Source organism: Phacochoerus africanus, chromosome 6 (assembly GCF_016906955.1).
Source record: "Phacochoerus africanus isolate WHEZ1 chromosome 6, ROS_Pafr_v1, whole genome shotgun sequence".
NCBI lineage: Eukaryota > Metazoa > Chordata > Mammalia > Artiodactyla > Suidae > Phacochoerus > Phacochoerus africanus.
Window position 1 is genome coordinate 76,237,632 of NC_062549.1, and position 26,023 is coordinate 76,263,654.

Genomic DNA, 26,023 nt, shown 5'->3' on the forward strand with positions numbered 1-26,023 from the left:
CTGCTATTTAACCCTGTCCTGGAGGTTCTAGAAATAAGTATAAAGATTAGAAGAGGTGTCTGGAAGGACCAAGTGAATCCACTTCTCGGTGCTAAGAAGATTGGTTAGCAAGGGAAATGGGCATGTGATAAACGCCAAATTAGTAACTACCCACATCACCAAGAATCACTTTTAAAACAGAAAGGAAAAATTCTATTTGGGACTAAACCATGTAAGAACTTTATGCAGAAACTCTACTTTACGGATGGAATTCAGAGCAGAACTGGAGTGGGTAGAAAGTCCCAGTGTGGTAGAAAGATGTCACCCCACAGCCCACACTCCCAGGCCATTTACTAATTCAATACAATAAAATAATCAAAACAATACAATACAATAAAATAAAATAATCAAAACAAGTTAGTTTTTCCTTATCATGTCAATACTATTGACATTTATAATGTTTAAAATTATGGTGTTGGGGAGTTCCCATTGTGGCACAGCGGAAACATCCGACTAGTAACCGAGAGGTTGCTGGTTGAATCCCTGCCCTTACTTGGTGGATCAAGGATTCAGCGTTGCTGTGAGCTGGGGTATAGTTCACAGACATGGCTCTGAGCCTGTGTTGCTGTGGTTGTGGCTGGCGGCTGTAGCTCCAACTCAACCCCTAGCCTGGGAACCTCCATATGCCACAGGAGTGGCCTTAAAAAATCAACAAATAAAATTATGGTATTGGTACAGGGAAAGGATGATCACAAATAGATCAAACATTAAGAAGTCAGAAAAATGGAGTTCCTGTCATGGCTTGGTAGTTAACGAATCCGACTAGGAACCATGAGGTTGCAGGTTCGATCCCTGGCCTCGTTCAGTGGGTTAAGGATCCAGCATTGCTGTGAACTTCGGTGTAGGTTTCAGATGTGGCTCAGATCCCACATGGCTGTGGCTGTGGTGTAGGCCAGAGGCTACAGCTCCGGTTGGACCCCTAGCCTGGGAACCTCCATATGCCGTGGGTGTGGCCCTAGAAAAGACAAAAAGACAAAAAAAAAAAAAGAAACATGTATTTAGTAAATAATAAAAGTGGCATTCCCAGTCAGCAAGGAAAGACAGGAAAATATTTGATGATCTCCAGCTATGGAAGGCGTTCTTAAAGGACATGCAAAAAAACAAATGTATTCAAAAAAGACCTAACTAAAAAACACTGCAAAAGATGGGGCAGATCAGCACAAGTCATTTACAACACATCTTAGAAAATAACAGATTAGTAAGAAAAAAGTCCAACTTAAAAATAGTCTAAGCATGTGATCTAAAGATGGTTTAAACATAAATGCCAGTAATTATAACAGATTCACAAACCCACTAGTAATGAGGAAATTGCACATTAAAACCACATTGAGGTATCAGTCGTATTCAAAGGATGGGCAGAAATGAAAGTTTATTGACATGAAAGGATGAGAGTGTGGAGGCCTGGGAACACTTATTCAGAGCATGTTAGGCGGTATTGCAGGGCAGCCAGTAGGGAGGAGCCTTAGGTAGTCTCTGCCATAATTTAAACTGGGTAGAGCATGTGAGCTGAGCAGCAGTTACCTGTCTTAGTATCTAGTCTAGTGATATACACGTCCATTGCACAAGAATGCATATAAACGAGTGCTGATTATAGCAATATTTGTGAAAACTTGGTAACAACCTAGTTGTCCCTAAATAGGAAAATGGCTAAATGAACTGTGATAGGAATTTACTATGGAATACTTCATCACCATTAAAAAATCCTAAAAAATGAGCATTGTGTGTGTCTGTCAAATAGATGTCCAAATGCATTGTTGAATGGAAAAACTAAGATTCATTACTTCAGTCACAGTAGGATACCACTTATGTTAAAACACGCACACACACACCAGTACTGAATAAAATACAGGATGTATTCGGGACTAGAAGGTGATCATTGATCGGTGAGAAGCATGTGGAAGGACCTGGAAAGCTAGACCAAAGCTAGGTTTGGAAGGCTCTTGAATGCTGTGCTCAGGAGTTTGACTTTATTTTGTAGATACTTGAGCTCTGCTTTCCTGAGGAAGACCAAGGATAGTATTGTTCTTTTACGGTAGTGTGTAGGTGTATAGCACCCATCCCCTTCTGGCCACGCCCCCGGATGCGGAAGTTCCCCAGCCAAGGACCCAACCGGATCCTTAACCCAAAGAGCCATCAGGGAACTCCTTAATGGAGTTTTGATGACGAAGTTAGTAGGGCTCTTCCTCTAGGGAGACGATTACCTGTATCTGAATCCATGACTTCTAAAGCCAGTGGGCAGTTAACTCATTTGCATAATGAACAGCTGCTCTGGAGATGGGGCTACCTGACTTCGCTGAGACCTTCCCCTCCTCTCCCGGGGGCTGAGCTACACGCGAAGCCAGAGAGCCTGGAGAGTGCTTAGAACGGGGGCAGAGCAGGGCAAGTAAATGAATTCGCCTTTCAGGGCAGAAAATAAGAGCCACCTTTGCCGCAGAGCAGGGCCGACTACTCGCAATCTGCACACTGAGGCTCCCCTCCCTGGACAGCGCTGGGGTGCAGTCGCCCTCGTGACCGCTTTCTCTGAGCTGCCGTTGCCCATCAGACCTCAGGATTGGGGAACCGTAGGCTGGAAGTGACCGGGACGCCCTTAACCAGTGTTCGGAGTTCCCGTCCTGGCTCAGTGGTTAACAAGTCCGACTAGGAACCATGAGCTTGCGGGTTCGGTCCCCGGCCTCACTCAGTGGGTTAAGGATCTGGCGTTACAATGAGCTGTGGTGTATGTTGCAGACATTGCTCAGATCTGGCGTTGCTGTGGCTGTGGTGTAGGCCGGTGGCTACAGCTCTGATTAGACCCCTAGCCTGGAAACCTCCATATGCCACGGGACCGGCCTTAGAAAAGGCAAAAAGACAAAACAACAACAACAACAACCAATGTTGGGAAGAGGGAGTGATAGATGAGTTTTGGGGAGTTCCGGTAGTAGCTCAGGGAAAAGAAATCTGACTAGTATCCATGAGGATGTGGGTTAGATCCCTTGCCTCGGTCAGTGGGTTAAGGATCCAGCGTTGCCATTGGCTGTGGTGTACGTTGCAGACGCAGCTCGAATCCAGCGCGGCTCAGCCGCTACAGTTCCAATTAGACTCCCAGCCTGCAAACTTCCGTATGCCGCGGGTGCGGCCCTAGAAAGACAAAAAGAAAAAAAAGAAAAAAAGGATTAGGTAATTAGGAAGAAGTGTTAAAAGCATAGAACATTTATTGGCTGAGATCTCAGATCCCTGGCGCTGGAACTTCCGCATGCTTCAGGAGCGGCCAAATAAAGAATAAAAGGAATTCTGAAACATAACAAAATCCAGAAACATTCTCTTTAGTCCATCTGAAATATCACCAAGTAGTTTACTCCTTCAGTCCCAGGGGGTGGGGGCTGCCCCTCCTCTCCAGCATCACTTTGGCCAGCACCCTATTTCACCAGGGGCGGAAGGATTTCTGGTCCTTGTCCCTGTGCCTGTCCCTTTGCCAGGTTTTGCTTTTTTCGAGTAACCATCCTTTGGCGTAAGTGGACTAATATTAAATATATTTTATGTATCTGTATTTTGTCTTTCTAATAGGTTATGAAGTTCATGGAATGGAAAAAATACCGGAAGAAGGACCAGCACTGATAATTTTTTATCATGGAGCTATTCCTATAGATTTTTACTACTTCATGGCTAAAATTTTTATCCATAAAGGCAGAACTTGCCGCGTAGTAGCTGATCACTTTGTCTTTAAAATTCCAGGTAAACGTTCACTGTAGCTGGTGAAATAAAAATGTTTCATTAACAGGATCAAATTATGTGATAATCTGTATCTTTGAGTTCTCTAGCGTTATTTGGAGAAGATTTTTGCCTTTTTAGGGTAAACTTGGCACTCGAATTTGAGAGTATCTGTTTTAGGTAATGGATCTAAATATAAAAACATCATGGCCAAAAATGTTATCTAATTTCTCCCTATATTAACAGGTATTTATTTACTCATTTTTTTTAAGCTAAATCCTAAAAGAACTTGTAACTTTTGCCAAACTAATTAATTTATATTTTGGTATAGAAGGTAGTTGATTTTTCATATAATGAATTTTTCCATGAGCTACTAATTTGGGGGTTTAATTTTACAGTAATAGGTTATGATTACTGTCAGTCGGATAGCAAAGTAAAGTTAGTTAAAAAATTAGCCAGTATATATTTTGTCTTCATGTAATAATATAACACTGCCTCAGAAACCCTATCCTAAAGAGCCCATTATGCCTCCTATCACACTGGACTTGCCTGGTAGAACCTAGCTCTTAAGACTGAAGGCTTTCTTCTTTTTAATATTCATGTTCAGAAAGGCTTGGTGCCTTTTTAAAAAGATTTAACTAACTGAATGGTTACAAACATGAAAAGAGTTTAAAAAAACATTCTAAACTAAACTCATGGATATTAAATCTTATTTTCTTCTGTCACTAAATCCCCAGAAACAAGCCAAGAAAGTCGATAATATGTTCTCTGGAATAATAAAAGCAAAAGCTGCCCATCAACCAGATGAACCCTGGGAAGTGAATGAAATAGCAGTCAACATAGTGCCTTTCGTAGGCCTGATGTTTCTGGTATTGTGTCACTAGAGGCCATTTGTACTTCATGTAGAAACTGAGTTGACTGTAAAAGGTATTTCCTTAGAAAGTAATATGGTCACTTTATAATAAAGTTGGAAGCTAGAGAAAAGAACAACATCATCATAAGGTCTCACCACTGTAAGATATATCCAGTTATTTTATTTTGCCTCATTTTTAATTTGCATGTTTTCATGTTATGCGAACTAGTTCCCATTCTCTCTTTTTTTTTCCTTTTAATCTTAGCATTAACATTTTCCCGGTTTCATAAAGATTTTTTTTTTTTTTGCTTTTTACAACCACACCTGAGGCATATGGAAGTTCCCAGGCTAGGGGTCGCATTGGAGCTACAGCCACAGGCCACAGCCGCAGCAACACGGATCTACGTCATATCTGTGACCTACACCCCAGCTCATGGCAACGCCGGGTCCCCGACCCACTGAGTGAGGCCAGGCATTGAACCCGAGTCCTCACGGATACTAGTTGGATTCGTTTCCTCTGTGCCACAATGGGAACTCCCAAGATTATTTTTACTATATGACTAAACTATTTACTTAACTAGGTTTCCCTGATGGGACATTAGGTTTATTCCATTTTTTTTTTCTTCCTTTTACACAAACGGATAAATGTGAATGTTTTTATTTAGCCTTTGACTTAACAATTTCCCCTTTATGATCTTTATGGTCTTGTACTTCATTAAGGCCCCCCGTTTATTCATTTAACATGAGAATGCATCTCCTTAAATCAGTGAGCTTCTAATCCAGTGTAGGATGAAAATGATTTCTTTTCAATAATATTTATAATCTTGCTTCAGATCCTTAAACCGATGAGGAGTTTGGTGAGTCTTCGTAGTTTTCCCTATGCACCCTCATATTTCCCAATCTCAAGGGAGCCCTCTGAAGTTTCAGCTTAGGATTTGGGTAAAATATTCAATGACCGATAGGGCTCTTTCTTTCATCCATGAATAGTTGTAATTTGAAAAACTGGAGAATGTTAAGACTGGAATGAGTTGTTCCTGAGCCAAACACTCACTTTATTAAAAACTCTTAATGATAGTGCTACCACTATGGATTTAAAAGGTTTAATTGTGGAATTAGCATTATTTAACTTTTAATTTCAGCAGGCTTAACTCTGGCTTGCCCATGTCGGTGGGGTGAGGCCGGTTAGATTCTTGTGCTCCAGAGTGATTCTCTCTCTTAGAGGGTTAATGGAAGATTAGATGTGTGGCTGCTGTCGGGCTAGCATTTTTGATTGCTTTAATACTATAAGATAGTGTTTGGCTGTGAGATGCAGTGGAAGGAGCTTTGGATTAGACATAGGCTGGACCAGAATCTCTGCCCTGCCCTTGGCTCAGTGTGTGACTTTGAGCAAGCCTCTTAAGTCTTGGAGCCAACTTTCCTCACCTGTAAAAGGGGGATGAGAATCCCTATTTTCCAAGGTTTTTGTGAGTTTTATTTTTTCATTTATTGTTTTGTTGTTGTTGTTGGGAGTTTTAATTAACAGTTTGAATATGTAACCAGAGCAGTAGGTGATCAATAAGGCACAGGATAACTTTATCAGCAACACTAATCTTACATTAGCCTTAATAGTTCTCATTGGTTTAAAACGAGTTAAAAAAAAAAAGAATGTATGGTTCCTGTTGTGGCTCAGTGGGTTAAAGACCTGACGTTTTCTGTGTGAGGTTTCGAGTTAGATCCCCGGCCTCTCCCAGTGGGTTAAGGATCTGGCGTTGCTGTGGCTTTGTCGTAGGCCAGCAGCTGCAGCTCCGATTCAACTGCCAGCCCAGGAACTTCCATATGTCACCAAGGGTGGCTGCAAAAAGAAAAAAAAAAAAGAATGTACTGATTTAAGTATAGATAGTACGTTATGTAGGTTGTGAAGATTTTTGCTCTTGAAGAATTGGACAAGAAGTACTTAAGATCTTATCTACCTCATGCTAATGTTTCTTACAGGATTTAGTTTGTTACTTGATGTATTTTGTGCTCTACATGGACCAAGAGAAAAGTGTGTTGAAATTCTGAGGAGTGGTCACTTGCTAGCTATTTCACCAGGTGGAGTTCGAGAAGCCCTACTTAGCGACGAGACCTACAACATTGTATGGGGTAATCGTAAAGGCTTCGCTCAGGTCGCAATTGATGCAAAAGTGGTGAGTTGTATAAAACTCATTATGAAAGGAAAGCTAGGTCGGCTTTTAAATAAATGCTTAAATAGCCAAAGTATAGAAGAATTTAGATACTTCCATTGCACTACTTTAAAAAATGACTGCCTATAACTCTTGTAACAATAGAGAAACAGTCCTTTGCTTGGGAAGCCATCTTCACAAAAGAAATCCATCTGGAAATTTGCAAATATCCAGTAAAACTTTATTTTACATTTCAAAACCCAGTTTCTCTTAATCAGATTTATGAAATCTTGTGTATTCTTTCCGTTATACTTTTCCTCCTAAGTATAATCAGTCCAGTTCTGTGTATTTTAATCCTTTGGTTCCATTGAGTTGACATATTTCACTGATAGTTGTTGGTTGCATTACAATTGGTCTGTGACTGATTTACATAACAATAGGACTCATAACATATGACTCCTATCATTTTTCATCAGCAAATGTGATGACTATCTAATAGTCTGAGTAAAGATGAGAAACAGGATATTGTTGTAATTGAGATCTTTTTAAAAAGACTTTGCAAATGACCTTGTCAGTAAAATTAAGTGTTCCTCGGGATTCACTGTAATTATTCTCCTTAGTAGATGGGACTATCTGAAGGCCATTTTGTCCTTTTCTTTTGCTATGAAAAGTACTTCACAGCTTTTTGGTCTCCATATTTTACTTTATCCTTATGAAACACTTATTTATTACTTATGGAATGTTTCTTTGTTTTCTGTTTGTTTTCGTTTTAGATTGTCTATCAGAGAAAGAAATCATAGTACTCCACAGGGTAGTTTTCTTTTCCCAAGCCAATTAAGTAGAGCCTGCTACCAATATTTTTACATCTCTATTTATTTTTATTTTTTTTTGTGGCTCCATTACCGTCACATAGAGACCAGTGTGCACCCTGAACTTGCCTGTTCATCTTGCAGATACAGACTTGATTAAAAAGGAAAAGGTTACGGATAACTCATTCTAACTCAAGAGTAGCATTTGAAAAAGAATGGACATGTTCCCTCTCTTTTTTTAAATTGTGGCATTACAATAACATAAACATTGAGCTCTATTCTTTACTATATACATTTATATATATAACTCCTAGAATTAAGTTATTGTTATAGAGCTTTAATAATGTGATCTTGATAGAAGTTAATGTACTTGCCCACGGGTTTAATAATGGATGTAAACATTTAAACACTAATGTCCTATAATAGATTATAAACTCTGGGAGAATAAAGCCATCGTTTTATATTCTGATTTCATAGTAAAATGACTAGTACTTAGTAGGTGCTCTGTATTTGTTAAATTGATTTTTTTAAAGCACAACATTAAATACTACAAGAAAGGAGCCTTTTGAATTTGTCTATGTTAAAAGTATTAGTGATATACAAAATGAATTTATAACCATTTTATTTTCCAGAAAGCCTTGTGTATTAAGGTAGAAAACAAAACCTTAGACTATATGAGCAATATAGAATACAAGATGATATATACACATTGATTAAAGATAATCAATGTAATTATATTAGAGCAATGAGAAAAGCTAACAACTTAAAAATAGTTCAATTTTCATGTTTCTATTTTGAGAGAATTATTCTAAAGCTTGAGCTAAAAATGACAAAAATAGGTTTGGAATCACCTAATTTGATCATCGAATTAAAATTTCTCATCCTTAAGTTTATAATTTTAAGGAATACTGCCTGGAAGAGACCTTGAAAGAAAGAAACTGTATAGAGAAAGAAGCTCTCTTATCAGTGCCTGAGTTTCTAGATAATTAATTATGATCATCTACATAATAATTAAGGTTTTTCTACAAAACTTGAGAAAATAAGCAGCCTTTTACAAGTCTATAAACAAACAGCCAATGTACAAAATAGCATTGTAAGAGTGATAAAAATTGTACCACCTCAACCTTTTTCTTTTTTGTCTTTTTTTTTTTGCTATTTCTTGGGCCGCTCCCACCGCATATGGAGGTTCCCAAGCTAGGGGTCGAATCGGAGCTGTAGCCACCGGCCTAGGCCACAACCACAGCCACAGCCACAGCCACAGCAACGCGGGATCCGAGCGGTGTCTGCAACCTACACCACAGCTCATGGCAATGCCGGATCCTACCCACCGTACAAGGGCAGGGACCTAACCCGCAACCTCATGGTTCCTAGTCGGATTCGTTAACCACTGCGTCACGACGGGAACTCCCACCTCAACCTTTTTCGAGAGCGCTTTTAAAGGCTTGATATGGCTACTCCTGTACTCCTGTAAGTAGGTGACGTATGTAACTATTCCGACGTCGTTACAGGTGAGGAAACTCAGGGACAGAGATGAGGTCACACAGCAAGGCAGAAGCAGAGCAGAGCTGACAGTTCAGGACTGCATTGCGCAGTGAGCTGCCCACCCGGAGACAGAGGGGCCTTCCAGCTGCACCAGGCAGGTCTTTCAGTTGTACATGGCTAGAGCTGTAAATGGCACAAGTAACTTCTTTGGAAAAATCCTTTCTTAGGTCTCACAGAATATCATAAACTTTGAGTCAAAAAATAAGACTTGTCTCAGGATGAACTCCATTAAAATTGTCACAAAGTTACACAAATTCGAGTGAAAAAAACCGAGATTGTCAATGGAAGTTCACAAAATATTGGTAAAAATAGTTAGGGTTCATCTGACAGTTACAGGCTTTTAGATAGACTATCAATTCCTCTTATTTTGTGAATTCCTGAGAATTATGACTTTGTTAAGAATTTTTAGGTAAATCAGTTGGATAAAAATTGGCTCATTTACTCTAATTGGAAAACAACCGATGGAAAAGAAAATAGCATGTGTTTCAGTAAAGCTGTTTATATAGTATTATCTCAATCTGTAAAAAACCTTGAGATAGAATAATTATTAAGATTGTCCCCATTTTATACATGAAGAAACTGATGTCACTTGTCCAGTAGTTCCCACTCAGATTTTAGTGGCAAAGTTAAGGCTCCAAGACCATGTTAAACTACTTGCCTAAGAATAGTTTTCACAAGTATACACATTCTTTCTCTGGCACATGTGTGCACAGATATACACATGTACGGAGAAAAGAGAATTGGATTCTAGGTTACTTACACAACTACCTTCTTATACAAAGAAAGCGTTGAATAATTGTACTGCAGTATGAAGCCATAATAAGGTGATGCTTGTAGCTGTGAGGACGCAAGCTTGAAGGTAAATTTAGAAATTCTGTGCCTAGAGGACAGCCTGGAATACTGAGTTTGCTAGGGTAAGCTTGCTTGTTTGCTTGCTTGCTTGTTTTCTCTTCCTTTCTTTCTCTTTCTTTCCTTCCTTCGTTCCTTCGTTCGTTCGTTTGTTCGTTCGTTCCTTCCTTCCTCCCTTCCTCCCTCCCTTCCTTCCTTCTTACTTTCTTTCTTTCTTTCTTTCTGGCAGGGGCAGGGCCACTCCTGAGGCATATGGAAATTCCTGGGCTAGGGGTTGAATTGGAGCTGTAGCTGCTGGCCTACGCCACAGCCACAGCACCTTGGGATCTGAGCTTCATCTGTGACCTACACCACAGCTCATGGCAATGCCAGATCTTTAACCCAGTGATCGAGGCCAGGGACCGAACCTGCATCCTCATGGATACTAGTCGGGCTTGTAACCCACTGAGCCACAGCAGGAACTCCACACTCTCTCCTATTGAGTGTCTTTTAGAAATGTCCAGCTTCTGGAGGGTTAGGCATTTACAGGCTGCTCTGTAACCTGAAGAGCCTTTATAAAGAGCACTCTTCAGGACAAACTTTGGGCTTCCTGCCAGTCAATAGACAAATCTAGAAGTACTGGTCAGAGAAAGCAAAGTCATCTATTTCTGAGCTGCAGGGTCTCCGTTCCTTCTTGGGCATCTTAAGTTCTCAACTCTAAAGACGTTGTATCACTATTTACAACATTAGGATTCCAGCCATCATTTTATTTTACAAAACTAGTGGTGGTTTCCTAGATCATAGTCTGATTTTTCTTAAAAAGAGTCAGTCTACTTTGCTTTGGGTGTTAGCTTTGTGAACTTATTCCATCAGTTTTTAAATTCCTCATCTGATTGCTTTTCTTTACCTGACTTTTCTCTGTCCTAACTGGTTTTAGGATGGCTGCTGCCTTGTTCCTACCCTTTGTATTCAGAGAATAGAAGCTAATTCATTCGAAGCATTTTCTCTTTGTTCAGATGGTTCCTGCCGCCTTTGGTTCATTCATCACACTTTCTTTTAGTGCCTGGTTTATTCCAGGCACTGTTGTAGGTGCCAGGGATGCAGCAGGGAACAAAACAACATCTCTGCTATTGGGGATCTTTGTCTAGTGAGGCAAGAGAGCTAATAAAGAAATGATGAGTTAGGTATAGGTGAGGGAGGAAGTTGTATGAAGAAAGCTGAACCTGCAGTCCCTTTCCTTCAGTCCACTGTGTTTTACTGCTTTCCAAGGCTGAATGGGAAGGGCTTTTTAAATGTCCGCTTACTTAGATGTTCCAAACCCTGCTTATCAAGGCAAATGATTTGGTCTTAGGCCATTGCTGATGGCAGCTGTAAGTAAAGTGATAATCAGCCCTCCTCTCCAATTTTATCTATTCCAAAACATCATTTAATTCAGTATATTCTGTGTACACTTTAAAATGTTTTATTCAAGGAGTTCCCATCGTGGTTCAGTGGGATGAATCTGACTAGGAACCATGAGGTTGTGGGTTCGGTCCCTGGCCTCGCTCAGTGAGTTAAGGATCCGGCGTTGCCTTGAGCTGTGGTGTAGGTCGCAGACACGGCTCTGATCCTGAGTTGCTGTGGCTGTGGTGTAGGCCGGCAGCTACAGCTCCTATTGGACCCCTAGCCTGGGAACCTCCATATGCCTTGGGAGCAGCCCTAGAAAAGGCAAAAAGACAAAAAATAAAATAAAATAAAATGTTTTATTCAATTTTCTATCTACTTCAGTTTCACTGTGGCATAACTTCCTTATATGATCCTTTGCTACTTTATCCATAGTTTTATGGTGTTTAGACAAGGTCTCCATTTAAAAAATCATATTTAATCGTGAATATTCATGGAGAAAGAAGAACCATGAACTTGAGAGCAGGTTATCCTCCAACATTAATGTTATAAAGAGTTCATCCCTATCTATCTATCATCTATCTTTCCTTTTTTTTGATGTTGAGTCATATGCTTATCTTTTCTTTGGTGTTAAACATATTTAGATTTAATAAGCTCACAGAAAAATGGTGTTTCACTAATTCCATGACAGCATCTCTCCAAAACTTGTCATTTAATTTATATAAGTTTCTCCATAGAGAGAATTTCTGTCCTGTAACTTTTCCTTCACTGAGCAAACTATTTAGTACCCACTAAAACCAATTTAACTATCACATTCATTATACTTAATGAAATTAATGATTAATCTTTGTGCTTCAAGAATACATAGGGAATGATAAAGTTGGTAAATGAAATATTATATATTACCACTAGAGGGTAGTGTCTCCAATTTATATTTTTTATAAATGATTGTGTTAATTTTAGTCTGATAAATCACAGTAGTGATAAAAGTATGCCTTTATTTTTAAAAGACCTTAGTTTTGTAATCTTAAACAGGCCCTCAAAAGTTTGCATTAGTGACTCAATGGAGACATCAAATGGATTAATGTATTTACTCTTCACTTCAAATTCTCCCTTTAGCCCATTATTCCTATGTTTACACAAAATATTCGAGAAGGATTTAGATCACTTGGAGGAACAAGTAAGTTCTGATTCATATGGTTTTTCTAATTATAATGTAATATGTAGAATGCGACATTTTAAATATTTGGGCTGTTGAACACTATAGGGAAACTTTTCAAATTATTACTTTTGATAATGTATGTATTCTTTAGATGTCTTTCTATTTAAAATTTAAATAAGTGGTTCAAAGTCATGGCAGTTCTAGATGTTAGATTTTTGTCAAGTTTCATATATGTGCTGAAGTTTTTTTATCATGAGCTTTTAAAAATTACAGAGTGAATTTTCTAATTTACTGTCAAACTATGTTGTTGACATTGGTGTGGAACCAATTAATGTATTACCCAGACTATCTTCCTAACTCATCCCTGAAGAAGTTACAGCTTTAAACATGGGTGACAATGGAGTTCCCTGGTGGCAAGTGGGTTAAGGATCAGGTGTGGTCCCTGCAGTGGCTCAAGTTGCTGCTGTGGTGCAGGTTCAATCCCTGGCCTGGGAACTTCCACATGCCATGAGTGTCACCACCCACAAAATAGATAAATAGCAGTGAAACATTGAATTAAGATGAACAACCTAAGGAGGTAGCATCTGAAGAGTTCTTTTTGCCTACCTTTAATTTATTGATAACAAAATAAGTTTTAAATCTAGTTATAGGAGTGATAATAATTAGATGTGCTTTCTCCTTGCAATGTCTCTGTTGTTTTTTACTTTGAAATTTTTGTATAGTTCATTTTATACACTATGGTTTATATATTATATTCAATTGTGTTTTGTATTCTGAGGGCTATATTGTTAGTGTTCCTATCCACATGCAAATCCCCTCCTGAAAACTTTTATGTTTTTTCTTTAATGTCTAATGTTGGTATATTATTGATATTCCATTATGGTTTTTAGGTCTTTTTTTTTTTCAAATTTGAAGTGAAGTGGCAGATTGATGTGATGTTTAACTTTTGTTAATTATTTCTTCTAATTTTCTCTCAGATCATTTTTTTAGAATTTAAGTTGCATGCCAGAAATTATTCCTAATTTTCTTTCTTTCATTGTGAAGTGGTTTTTAAATTCTATTTTTTTTCTTTTTTCTGGCCCCATGTGGAAGTTCCTGGGCCAGGGATCAGCCAGAGCTGCTACAGTGACAATGCCAGATTTTTAACCTGCTGTGCCACAAAGGAATTCCAAATTTTTATATTTTTAAAAGCTCATCTTTCCTGCCTAATTAAATTAATAGTCCTTGGGTTTTTTTTTTTTTTTGAGCATTTTTATGTTTACAGAAAAATTGAGCAGAAAGCACAGAGCACCCATAAACCTCACCACCCCCCAGTTTCTTCCGTTATTAGCATTTTGTGTTAGTACAGTACATTTGCTATAATCGATGAAAATCTCATCTTTTTTTTCCTTTTTATTGCTGCACTTGGGGCTTATGGAAGTTCCCAGGCTGGGAGTCAAATCGGAGCTGCAGCTGCCGGCCTACGCCACAGCCACAGCAATGCCAGATCTGAGCCTCGTCTTCGACCTACACAACAGCTCACGGCGATGCTGGATCCCTAATGCACACTGAGCGAGGCCGGGGATGGAACCTGTGTCCTCACGGAGACTATGTCATGTCCTTAACCTGCTGAGCTACAATGGGAACTCCTGAAAAGCTCATCTTTCTAAAAAAAATTGTATTAATTTCCAGGAGGTGATACTGTTTGACTCCTTTCTCTTAGTCTTACACTAGTAGTTTGGAAGTTTACAGCGATATGCTCAGAATACTTGACCAATTAAAATGATTTTGTTTCTTTCAAAACAGGGTTATTTCGGTGGCTTTATGAAAAGTTCCGCTATCCATTTGCTCCAATGTATGGAGGTTTTCCAGTGAAGTTACGCACCTATCTAGGTGATCCCATTCCATACGATCCAAAGATAACAGCAGAAGAATTAGCTGAAAAGGTAGATGATTCTTTCTTTCTGAGTTCTAGGAGGTATTTTTACTTTGAATTTTTTTTTTTTTTGTCTTTTGTCTTTGTTGTTGTTGTTGCTATTTCTTGGGCCGCTCCCGCGGCATATGGAGGTTCCCAGGCTAGGGGTTGAATCGGAGCTGTAGCCAGCGGCCTACGCCAGAGCCACAGCAACGCGGGATCCGAGCCGCGTCTGCGACCTACACCACAGCTCACGGCAACGCCGGATCGTTAACCCACTGAGCAAGGGCAGGGACCGAACCCGCAACCTCATGGTTCCTAGTCGGATTCGTTAACCACTGCGCCACGACGGGAACTCCCTTACTTTGAATTTTTATCCAAAAAATTAGTTACTTAATTCTACAAGCATGTTCTGGATCAGTGGTGATTTTTTCCCCTGCGGGATATCTGGCAGGGACCAGAGTCGTTTTTATTGTCATCACAGGCAGGACTCTGGAGGTGGTCCTGCTGTTGGCCCCTCGTGGTCAAGGCCAAGGATGCTGAAAAACATTCTGCGCGGGACACCCCCTCCACAACAAAGAACTGTTCTTCCTAGAACAGCAGTAGTGTTGAGGTTGAAGTTCTTGGCGCTGACGATTTTTCTTTTTTTAATTTTATTCGAGTATGGTGGACTTACAGTGTTGTTAGTTTCAGGTGGACGGCAAAGTGAATAAGGTATGCATATACGTATATGCACCCTTTTTTCCCATAGAGGTTATTACACACTTTTGAGTAGATTTTCCTGTGCTCTACAGTAGGTTCTCACTAATCACCTAATCTCTACAGCAGGGTATCTGTGTTACTCCCACCCTCTCAATTTCTCCCTCCTCCATGGTTTCCCCTATGGTGATCATAAGATTGCTTTTGCAATCTGCTGAGTCTATTTCTGTTCTATAAACAAGCTCCCCTGCAGCATTTTTTTATTAGATTCCACATAGTAGTGATCTCCTATGTTATTTATGTTTCTCTGTCTGACTTACTTCACTCATCATGATAATCTCTAGGTCCATCCATGTTGCTGCAAATGGTATTATGTCATTCTTTTTTGTGACTGAATATATTGAAAGTATTATTAATAATTCATTATCATTATGATTGATAATGGGAACGTTTTGTAAGTGATGTTCAGAGGAAGAAAGCTTTAACCTCCATGAAAGGAGAGAAATATCTTGGGGGGAAAATGGAAGAGTGTTTAAGAGAGTGGGTTACGAGGTCAGGTGGCTCCCAGTGCCACTGTTGTTTGCTGTGTGAGTCAGGCAGCCCCCTACCCCCATCTCCCCGTCTAGGGGGAGGGGAGAGAACCGGCCCCCCTCCCCACCCCCCCGAGCTACCCCTGAGGGTCCCGTGTGATTGTGCATCTCACGGTTTAGAAGGGTGTCTGCCATCTAGCAAGTGCTCAATGGGTGCTGGGTACACTGTCATCCTAGGGACTCATGGTCCAGGGTGGGAGGTAAGGAACTAAATCAGTGCTTGTAAGATGTGTCTTTGCACATGGTGTGCATGTGGCAAATTTCTCAACTGGGCAGTACTGAGATGTTGAGGTTGGGGGCCCATCCTGTGTGTTGTAGGATGTGTACTCACCAGATGCCATTGGCACTCTTCACCCTTTTTCCTCCCTCATCATGACAATTAGAAATGTCTCCTTCTTATGGTTGTTCTCTTCCATTCCTGGCTATCTCTCTGGAGAAAACCATGACTCAAAAAGATACATGCACCCCAGTGTTCACTGCAGCACTGTTTAGAACAGCCAAGACATGAAAGTAACCTCATTGTCCATTGACAGAGGACTGGATAAAGATGATGTGGTCATATGCACAATGGAATATTACTCAGCCATAAAAACAATGAAATAATGCCATTTGCAGCAACATGGATGGCCCTAGAGATTATCACACTGAGTGAAGTTAGACAGTGAAAGACAACCATCATATGATATCACTTATATGCAGAATCTAATAAAGGATGCAAATGAACTTATTTGCAGGACAGAAACAGACTCACAGACTTTGAAAAACATATGATTACCAAAGGGGACAGGTGGTGGGGGGTAGGGATGGACTGGGGGTTTGGGATCGGCATATGCATGCTGAGGTCTGTGGAATAACTGGCCAACTGGGACTTGCTGTATAGCACAGATAACTCTACCAGATATTCTGTGATCATCTTATAGGAAAAGAATCTGAAAGAGAATGGATGTGTGTACATGTATAACTGAATCACTTTGTTGTACAGCAGCAATGATCACAACCTTGTAAATCAACTACTTGAATAAAACTTTAAAAAAAAAAAAAAAAAAAAACCAGGAGTTCCCATTGTGGTGCAGGGAAACAAATCCAACTAGTAACCATGAGTTTGATCCCTGGCCTCACTCAGTGGGTTAAGGATCCGGCATTGCTGTGAGCTGTGGTGTAGGTTGCAGACGTGGCTCAGATCCTGCATAGCTGTGGCTGTGGTGTAGGCCTGCAGCTGGAGCTCCAATTTGACCCCTAGCCTGGGAACCTCCATATGTTGCAGGTACGGCCCTAAAAAGCAGTAAATATATATATATATATATATATATATTAGGAAGAAAAAGTAATGTCTTTTTAGACATTTTGTAGATGTTGTCCCTGGTTGAGAACTGCTGTCCTAGGATATGATGGAAACAGGAAAGGCATCTAAATTAAGTCAAGGATGCCTCCTTGGAGGAGGTGATGCTTGAATCTTTAGGGTTTTCTCCATAGAAAATCAAGTCATTTGTGAACAGAGATGATTTAAAATCAAGTCATTTTGTGAACAGACCATGCATGGTCTGATTTAATCCTCAATCAACCCTTCAGGGGAGGCCTTGTTATCGCTGTTTTACATGTGAGGAAACAATGATTCAGTCAGCTCTGCAAGGCTCTGCTGCAATAACAAACAACCACAAAATCCCAGAGACTTAGAACAAGAAATCTTATTTCTGCTCATGTTATGTTTTCCCCAAGGCCCATGACTCCTTTATTCTGGGATTCAGCCTGCAAGAACCCCCTGCAAATGGATGTTGTCACTTGTGTGGCAAAAGGGCATGAGTTGGCTCACCAATCCCACTGACATTTCATTGGTCAGAGCAGGCACACGGCCACATGGACCTTAATGGGGCAGGACCTGGAGTGCTTCCCCAGGCTGGCTCGGAAGAGGGGTGGGTCGGCAGAGGGAGTGAATGTCTGTGATACATTCTGCCTCCCTGGGCCTCAGCAAGGGTTGATGCTTAGAGAAGGATGTGCTGCCGAAGCAGGTAGAATGTCAGACTGGATGGACTGTTTAATTGAAGCAGGAAGTTTCACAAAGGGGACGTTAATGAACCATCCTGTCCCTTGTCTGTGAATCTCATTCTTTGAAAACTTCCCTCCAGCTCTTAGCTCTTCTCCTAATTCCTTAAGTGTGGTCACAGTGCACAGCTCTTCTTTTCCTGAAAGTAAGCCCTGGGCCCTGGTCTCCAGGGTCAGGCCACTGGGCTCGGCTCTCCTCTCACCCTCACTGTGGTGGCTCAGAGCCTCCCACACACCTTACCGTGGACATGAAACATCTTCTGGCAGCTCCCTGACAAATGCTTTCTCCTTTAGGTTAGAGCAGAATTCTGTTTTGCTCTTGTAAACTTTTTTTCCCCCCTGCCTTTCTATTAGGATTTAATTGGGTCAGAGGTAGTTAGGAAATCTTTCTCTTTTTTTTGCCTTTTCTAGGGCCAGAAGCATATGGAGGTTTCCAGGCTAGGGGTCTAATCAGAGCTGTAGCCGCCGGCCTGCACCAGAGCCAGAGCAACACGGGATCCGAGCCACATCTGCGACCTACACCACAGCTCACGGCAACGCTGCATCCTTAACTCACTGAGCAAGGCCAGGGATCAAACCTGCAACTTCATGGTTCCTAGTTGGATTCGTTAACCATTGCGCCACGACGGGAACTTCGGAACTCTTTCTTTCCTTCTTCCTTCCTTCCTTTCTCTCTCTCTCTGTTTCTCTCTTTCTTTCTTCCTCCCTTCCTTCTTGCCTTCCTTCCTTCCAAATACCACCCGTTTTTACGGTGAAAATAGGAGGTGATGGATGGGGGGAGTCTGCCTTGGGAGTTTAGGGGTCAGAGTTCTAATCCTAATTCTACTACGAGGCAGCAGATTCCCTTGGGATAAATGTATGGTCTTCCTTGGGTCTCGGTTTCTTTGTGAGTAGAATGAGGAGGTTGAACTAGTCAATCTCAGAGGTTTCTCCCAGGTCTGAAATTAAGTGATGCCTACCCCTCATTTTTCTCCGTTAAGGAGAATATATTACTGATAGTTAAATCCCAGTGACTTGATTTTTCATATGAGAGTTTTTCATATGAGGGAGAAACATATTCATGGCACTGTTAAGAGTTAGATATTTTATATGCTAAAATATAGAAATATATGAAACCCTTACCACTTCAAGCTAGTAAAAAGACAAGCCCTCTCTGAATCATTGAAATGCCTCAGGTATTGTCTCAGTTATGTTATGTACTTTATTATCAGTATTTTAAAGTAATAGAAGTTGGCTATGAAAGCACCATTTCATGGAATTCCTTGAGGAAATTTACTTAAATATAGAGTTGCCAAATCCACCTTTTTAATGGCAAGTTGTCATTGTTGAACTAAAGTGTACTTGAAATAAAGAATACTTGAATTTTTCCTTTTGTGAATACATGGTCATGAATTCCTTTCATCGTTTATAATCTAAGCATCAACTGTAGCTCAATGATCCTTGGATTATTGCAAATTCAAAATTACCAGCATCCAGGTTAATGTGGAACTGGAACCTCATTTAGGAAATGGGAGGCAGACTGTCCCAGCCTTTGATTGTGGAGAAGATGCATCTTGTGACACTACCTAAATCTCGATTAAAACGTACTGTGCTAATAGATGAAGAGGAAACTAGGATATTTCCTTAAAGTTTTCTCAGTCTTTTTTTTTTTTTGTCTTTTCTGGAGCCACACCCATGGCTTATGGAGGTTCCCAGGCTAGGAGTCTAATCAGAGCCGTAGCCAGATCCTTAACGCACTGAGAGGGGCCAGTCGGGTTTGTTAACCACTGAGCCACGATGGGAACTCCAAAGTTTTCTCAGTCTTAAAATCTCCCTGTGGTTCTGTTTCCATCCGTCTCGCTCTCTTTCTGCATTCATGTACACACATCCACATATACGTATCAGTGCAAATGTATTTGTACGCATGTGTCTAGATGGTACGTGCGTCCTGCCGAGGTGGAAGGGAGATGGGAGAAGTGGGTAGTACTCTGAGTGGTACCGGGGAGGTGAACTAACACCTGCCACTGGTGGATGCTCATTCTCAAGGAATGAGCTCAGGAGCTGCAACAGGTGACCCGGGTGTTGGCTCCCTGGGCTAGACGCGTGGTGGTGCCATTTGGTGAAATAGGGAGAGACCTCAGGAAAGGACGAAGGATGAGGGGGAAAGAATGTGACTTTGAAGCATGTCAAGTTTGAACTGCCTTTAAAACATTCAAGAGGGGTCATAGTGAACATTCTTATTGGAGGCCGAGCGGGCTGGAGAGTCGTCCGCAAAGGGTTGGTAATTTAAGCTGTGGAGGTGGACAAGTTTACGGGACCTTTGCAGAATAAATCACTGCCTGGTTTGGGGATTATAAATCTGCAAAAGGGGGCTGAAAGAGAGCAGCCTGAAAAGTTAGCTCTTTTTTCCCCACACTTTTTCCTCTGGTGTGAATTCCAGAAGCAGGATCAATGGTGACTGAGAGGTCACATAGGCTGAAAAGAATGTCCATGAGACTTAGCGACAAAAGGGGGGTCGTTAGTGATCGTTGCAAGAGTCATATTTTCTTGTCTTTATTTTCTTTCTTTTTGGGCCGCCTGCGGCAAAGAAGTTGATTCCAGTCTCGGCTGTGACCCATAAGCTGCAGCTCCAGATCCTTAACCCATTGTGCTGGGCTGGGGATCGAACCTGTGTCCCAGAGTTTCAAAAAATGCCACCGATCCTGATCCCATTGCACCATAGTGGGACACCAGAGTTGTATTTTCTTAATGTGTAGCACGGATATTTCTTCATCCAGAAGTCCTTCCTTGACACCTCAGTTCATATTCCTACTTTTTCACTTGGTATTTAACTCCCTTCATGATTTCATTGAAACCCAATTTTAAAGCCTTATACGGCCCAGCTGATGAACACACACCTGCAACTCCAGGCTCTCTCGCTAGCTCGCTGCTCCTTTGTTGTTTTCCTGTGGTCCTTCCCATCCTGTTGCTTTCTGCACTGTTACTGAAATCTTACTGGTCCTGGGAGACCCAGACCACACAGGACCCCCTTGCTCACCCAGACTTCCCTGGTCACAGCCCACCGGTGAACCCCAGATGCTTGCTTTCTGTCTGTCTTTTTAGGGCTGCACCCTTGGCATATGGAGGTTCCCAGGATAGGGGTTGAATCAGAACTGCAGCTGCCGGCCTACACCACAGCCCCAGCAATGCCGGATCCTTACCCCACTGAGCGAGACCAGGGATTGACCTTGTGTCCTCATGGATGCTGGTCAGATTCATTTCTACTGTGCCACAGCGGGAACTCCCTGATGCTTTCCTTTCACATCTCAGCTGACACAGCTCACGGATGAGCTTACATTTTAACTGCTTCGTACTTGATTGTGCTCCGTAAATTACGTGCTTCTTGAGGTCTTGTTTCACGAACATTATACCTCCCAAAGCATCTGGGATTTTCTGAATGAATGAATGAATGAATGAATGAATGAAAAATTAAAAATATATGGCACAGAACACAACTTGTTTCAATTTCACATGATCCTTATAGGTGTATGAAATCATTCTCATTTCACAGATGTGAAAACTTGTGCTTTAGAGAGGCACATTTTTCAAATAAATTTTTGGCCTAGGATTTTAAGAGATCAAAGTCCAAGATCTATAAAAAGAAGGCTCAGGAGCTCCCATCGTGGCACAGTGGTTAACAAATCCAACTAGGAACCATGTGGTTGTGGGTTCGATTCCTGGCCTTGCTCAGTGGGTTAAGGATTCGGTGTTGCTGTGAGCTGTGGTGTAGGTCACAGATGTGGCTTGGATCTGGCGTTGCTGTGGCTCTGGTGTAGGCTGGCAGCAACAGCTCCGATTAGACCCCTAGCTTGGGAACCTCCATATGCTGCAGGTGTGGCCCTAAAAGGACAAAAGACAAAAGACAAAAAAAAAAAGGCTGTGTATGGATGTGTCTGCGTGCACCATGGACATGCATAAAACTTTTTTTTTAGATAACCACAAACTGATTTAAAAGTAAAAATTGTTGGAGTTCCCATTGTGGCTCAGCAGGTTAGGGACCTGACATAGTCTCTGTGAGGATGTGGGTTTGAGCCCTGGTCTCACTCAGTGGGTTAAGGATCTGGCATTGCCTCGAGCTGCAGTGTAGGTCTCAGACACAGCTCAGATCTGGTGTGGCTGTGGCTGTGGTGCAGGCCGGCAGCTACAGCTCCAATTCAGCCCCTAGCCTGGGAACATCCATATGCCACAGGAGCAGATGTAAAAAGAAAAGAAAAGGGTAAGGAGTTCCCGTCATGGCTCAGTGGTTAATGAATCCGACTAGGAACCATGAGGTTGCGGGTTCGATCCCTGGCCTTGCTCAGTGAGTTAAGGATCTGTCGTTGCCATGAGCTGTGGTGTAGGTTGCAGACACGGCTCAGGTCCCGCGTCGCTGAGGCTCTGGCGTAGGCCAGTGGCTACAGCTCCGATTCGACCCCTAGCCTGGGAACCTCCATATGCTGCGGGAGCAGCCCAAGAAATGGCAAGAAGACAAAACAAAACAAAACAAAATAAAACAAAACAAAAAAAGGGTAAAATTGTTGAATTTTGTCACAAATTTAATGGGAAACAAGTAGTTTTAGATTTCTTGATATACCCTAGTTGACGTTTCCATTGCTGTGACTTAATATAAATTTCTGTTAAACTGTCTAGAAATTGGGGTAAAAGACTAAGGGATACCAGGTCATCCATGGTTTTCCTCACTTTTTAAAATTTCATTGTCTGATATAATTGGTGTGTCTGGTAAGGACAGGAAAATACATAAAAGTGTATTAAGAGCTGGAAAGAAGTGAAACTTACATTTGCTTACCAGAAATTTTTTTTTTGCTTCTTTTTTAGGGCCACACCCACAGCATATGGAGGCTCCCAGGCTAGGGGTCAAACCAGAACTGTAGCTGCCGGCCTGCATCCCAGCCACAGCAACACGGGATCCAGGCCGCCTCTGTGACCTACACCACAGCTCACAGCAACGCCGGGTCCTTAACCCGATGAGAGAGGCCAGGGATCAAACCTACATCCTCATGGATCCTAGTTGGGTTTGTTAGCTGCTGAGCCATGATGGAAACTCCAAATTTTTCTTTTTTTCTTCTCATTTTTTTCTCCTTTTGTCTTTTGATTTTTTTCCTTCAGTATTTTTTTTTTTTCTTTCAAATGGCCACACTAGTGACATGTAGAAGTTCCTGCGCCAGGAATTGAATCTGAGCCACAGCTGTAACCTATATCGCAACACTGGATCCTTTTAACCCACTGTGCAGGGCCAGGGATCAAACCCCCACTGCTGCAGAGACCCAGGCTGCTATAGTCAGATTCTCAACCCGCTGCACTACAGCAGGAACTCCTCCTTCAGTTCTTTCTAGTGTTTATTGTGTGCAAGGCATTCTCAGTGCTGGACAAATGCTAAAATGTATCCTTAAGGAGCTCACAAGCTGGTGTAGAAAGTTGCCTTGCAGATAATAACAGTAACTCAAGCTCAATAAAGTAAATATAAGAGATATACTATGGAAAGTGAATAGCCACTGCACCGAACTTTAAGTTCCCCACTAAACATAATTTGCAATGTCTCTTACTTTCTGGTATGTTTAGAATGCTGGAGTTTTTGGAGTTCGCATCGTGGCTCAGTGGTTAATGAACCTGACTAGTAACCATGAGGTTGCGGGTTCGATCTCTGGCCTTGCTCACTGTGTTAAGGATCCCGCGTTGCTGTGATCTGTGGTGTAGGTCACAGACGCAGCTCGGATCCCGAGGTGCTGTGGCTCTGGTGTAGGCCGGCAACTACAGCTCTGATTAAACTCCTAGCCTGGGAAATTCCATATGCCGAGGGAGTGGCCTTAGAAATGGCAAAAAGACAATAAAATAAAATAAAATAGAATGCTGAAGTTTTTGGAGTTAATAAACAGTATTATATTAAAAAAATAAAATAAAATATGCAGTGGGCATTGATGTCCTGAGAAGGAAATTATTAATGCTGAGGATCCATGGGTGCTAAGTTAGGGAGGACTTTTTAAAAGTTATAGTATGTTAAAAATCCTTACAAAATAAATCTCTATATTGAGAACTGAAAGAATAACGACTTTTCTTTTGTTTTCTTGCTAGACGAAGGATGCTGTTCAAGCTTTGATTGATAAGCACCAAAGAATACCCGGAAACATTATGAGTGCTTTGTTAGAACGTTTCCATAAAAAACAAAAGATCAACTAAACGACCCTTTAATACCTTTATATTGATACGTTTGTGTCCATAGGCCCTATCTCCTAAATTTTGTAGGTTCTATGATTGTTTTTTTTTTTCTTTTTAATCAGGTGAATGAGTATCTTTTGCCGAACTTATTTAAAATTCTATTGTCAGTTTTGTTTCTGCAATCAATTGTGTCAGATTTAAACAATAATTCATGCCTAATGATTCAGAAAATGATCATGTTTCTTGCGATAATTTCCTAATAATGTATCATAAATGTAGATTCTTAAGGTTCTCAAGTTAGGTTACACAAACATTCCTAAATAAGGCATCTATTTCCATATCTCTGGCACTGAGCTAGTTTTGCAAGATGGGGTAACCTAGGGTTTAGTACCGTCGCTTGAGTTAGGAAAAAAAATGCCCTATCCTGCCCCTCATTCCTTTCATGACCTTGAAGCAAGTAACACAACGTTTTTTGGTGCCTCAACAGTGCACTTTTTAAAAACATGTTAATAATTTGGTGAGGAATATTGTTTAAAATTTTTTATACTTGCTGTGATTGATAACTGTAGAACCAAAATGATAACTGAATTAAACAATCCCAAGATATTTTAGAAGTTTATGTACATATTTTGTCCATAAGATGTTAAATGATTCCTTCAGGTATGATGTCAAGTTGCCAAGCACAATGAAAAAGATGTACTGCTTGTTCAAATAGAATGAAAAAGATTTGAGGAAAAGTAAAATTTCTCGTTTTTCTCCTTATATTTTTAATGGGAATCGGTAGACACACTGTCTAGGGTATGCTGTGCATTGTCGGCCCTATAATATGGCCTTTAATAGTGTAAGGTTCGAGTTCACTTGCTCTGCATTTCCTGTGTTAGAAGCTGATTCCAGGCTGATGAAAACAGAGGAAGCTCTGCTTTTGCTCAACATCATGACTTATCCAGTTTGACTTTGCCACTTGTCAGATAGTTTATTGTTTCAATGAAAATATACTTGAATGATGAATTTATGTCAACATAAGACTTCTTGAAAAATTAATGGCTTTCAACTTGTTGTCTCTTTGCAATCTGAATTTTAAAAGTATTTAAACAGAGTAGTACCAGAAATCAAATGCAGTATTCCCTCTCCCTTTTTAAGAGATTAAATTACTTGGATTTTTGTATAGACTTTTGTATAACAATATGTATGGATGATTTGTGTAATGTATATAAAGTTAAGCAACATGAAAATAAAAGTAAAGCTGAATTGCAGTTCATTTTCTTGTGAAATTGCTTATGTGACATTTTCTTATTTTGAACTGATGTTTTTGTTTTACATTTCTCCCCTGCAATCATATTCATCAATCTCAGCCACAATGAATAAGCCTTACTTTCCAATGTAATAAACAGATTTTAATTCCAGTTTCAATGGAGTCAACTAATGACATTTGCAGTTTTTTCCCCTTCTAGCAATAAGTGATGTTTGTTTAAAATTGATAAATATTTCCAGAATGACTGAATAAATGATCATAATATGAATAAGAATAATGCTTTTTGGCAACTATCGGGTTTTAAAAAGTGAGGAAGGATAGAACAACATTCATTGCTAATATAGCAAAACCTTTTTTTTTTTTTTACAGTATTTAAGTTTTACTGCTTAACTTAAAACCTTTTTTTTTTTTTTTTCCCTCTCATACTCAGATTAACAGGAAGGCTTTCTCTTGTTTGATACTAAATCTTTATCTTTGCTGTTTGAATTTAAATGCCATTCAAGGAGTTCCCATCATGGCTCAGCAGTAACCAACCTGACTAACATCCATGAGGTTGTGGGTTCGATCCCTGGCCTTGCTCAGTGGGCTAAGGATCCGGTGTTGCTGTGAGCTATGGTGTAGGTTGCAGATGTGGCTCAGATCCCTTGTGCTGTGGCTGTGGTGTAGGCCGGCAGCTGCAGCTCTGATTCAACCCCTAGCCTGGGAACCTCCATATTTGACAGGTGCGGCCCTAAAAAATAAATAAATAAATAAATGCCATTTAGAAGAACAAGGGAATGTGACTAAATATAGAAATGTAAGTAATAATGGAAAGGAGGGTGTTCTGGAAGTTTTGTGAAACGTGTGTCAAGTCAGAATCTGATGAAAGCCGAAGACTCCATCCAGAAGCTTAAAACATGGCCCACTTTTATGGGAAATGTTTCATACCCTTTT

General features: G+C 40.7%; 1 protein-coding gene across 2 annotated transcripts in view; it reads left to right on the forward strand.

Annotated features, from left to right (window-relative positions):
* The window catches only part of TMEM68 (transmembrane protein 68), a 31,989-nt gene extending 6,893 nt beyond the window's left edge, over positions 1–25,096 (forward strand). For both annotated transcript variants that reach the window (XM_047783910.1, XM_047783911.1), the window contains exons 3-7: positions 3,583–3,750; positions 6,551–6,744; positions 12,402–12,462; positions 14,230–14,369; positions 23,755–25,096. In XM_047783910.1, the coding sequence (XP_047639866.1) occupies positions 3,583–3,750; positions 6,551–6,744; positions 12,402–12,462; positions 14,230–14,369; positions 23,755–23,859 (668 nt within the window). In that variant the 3' untranslated portion in view covers positions 23,860–25,096. The remainder of the gene's footprint in view (positions 1–3,582; positions 3,751–6,550; positions 6,745–12,401; positions 12,463–14,229; positions 14,370–23,754) is intronic.
* The last annotated feature ends 927 nt before the right edge of the window (positions 25,097–26,023 follow it).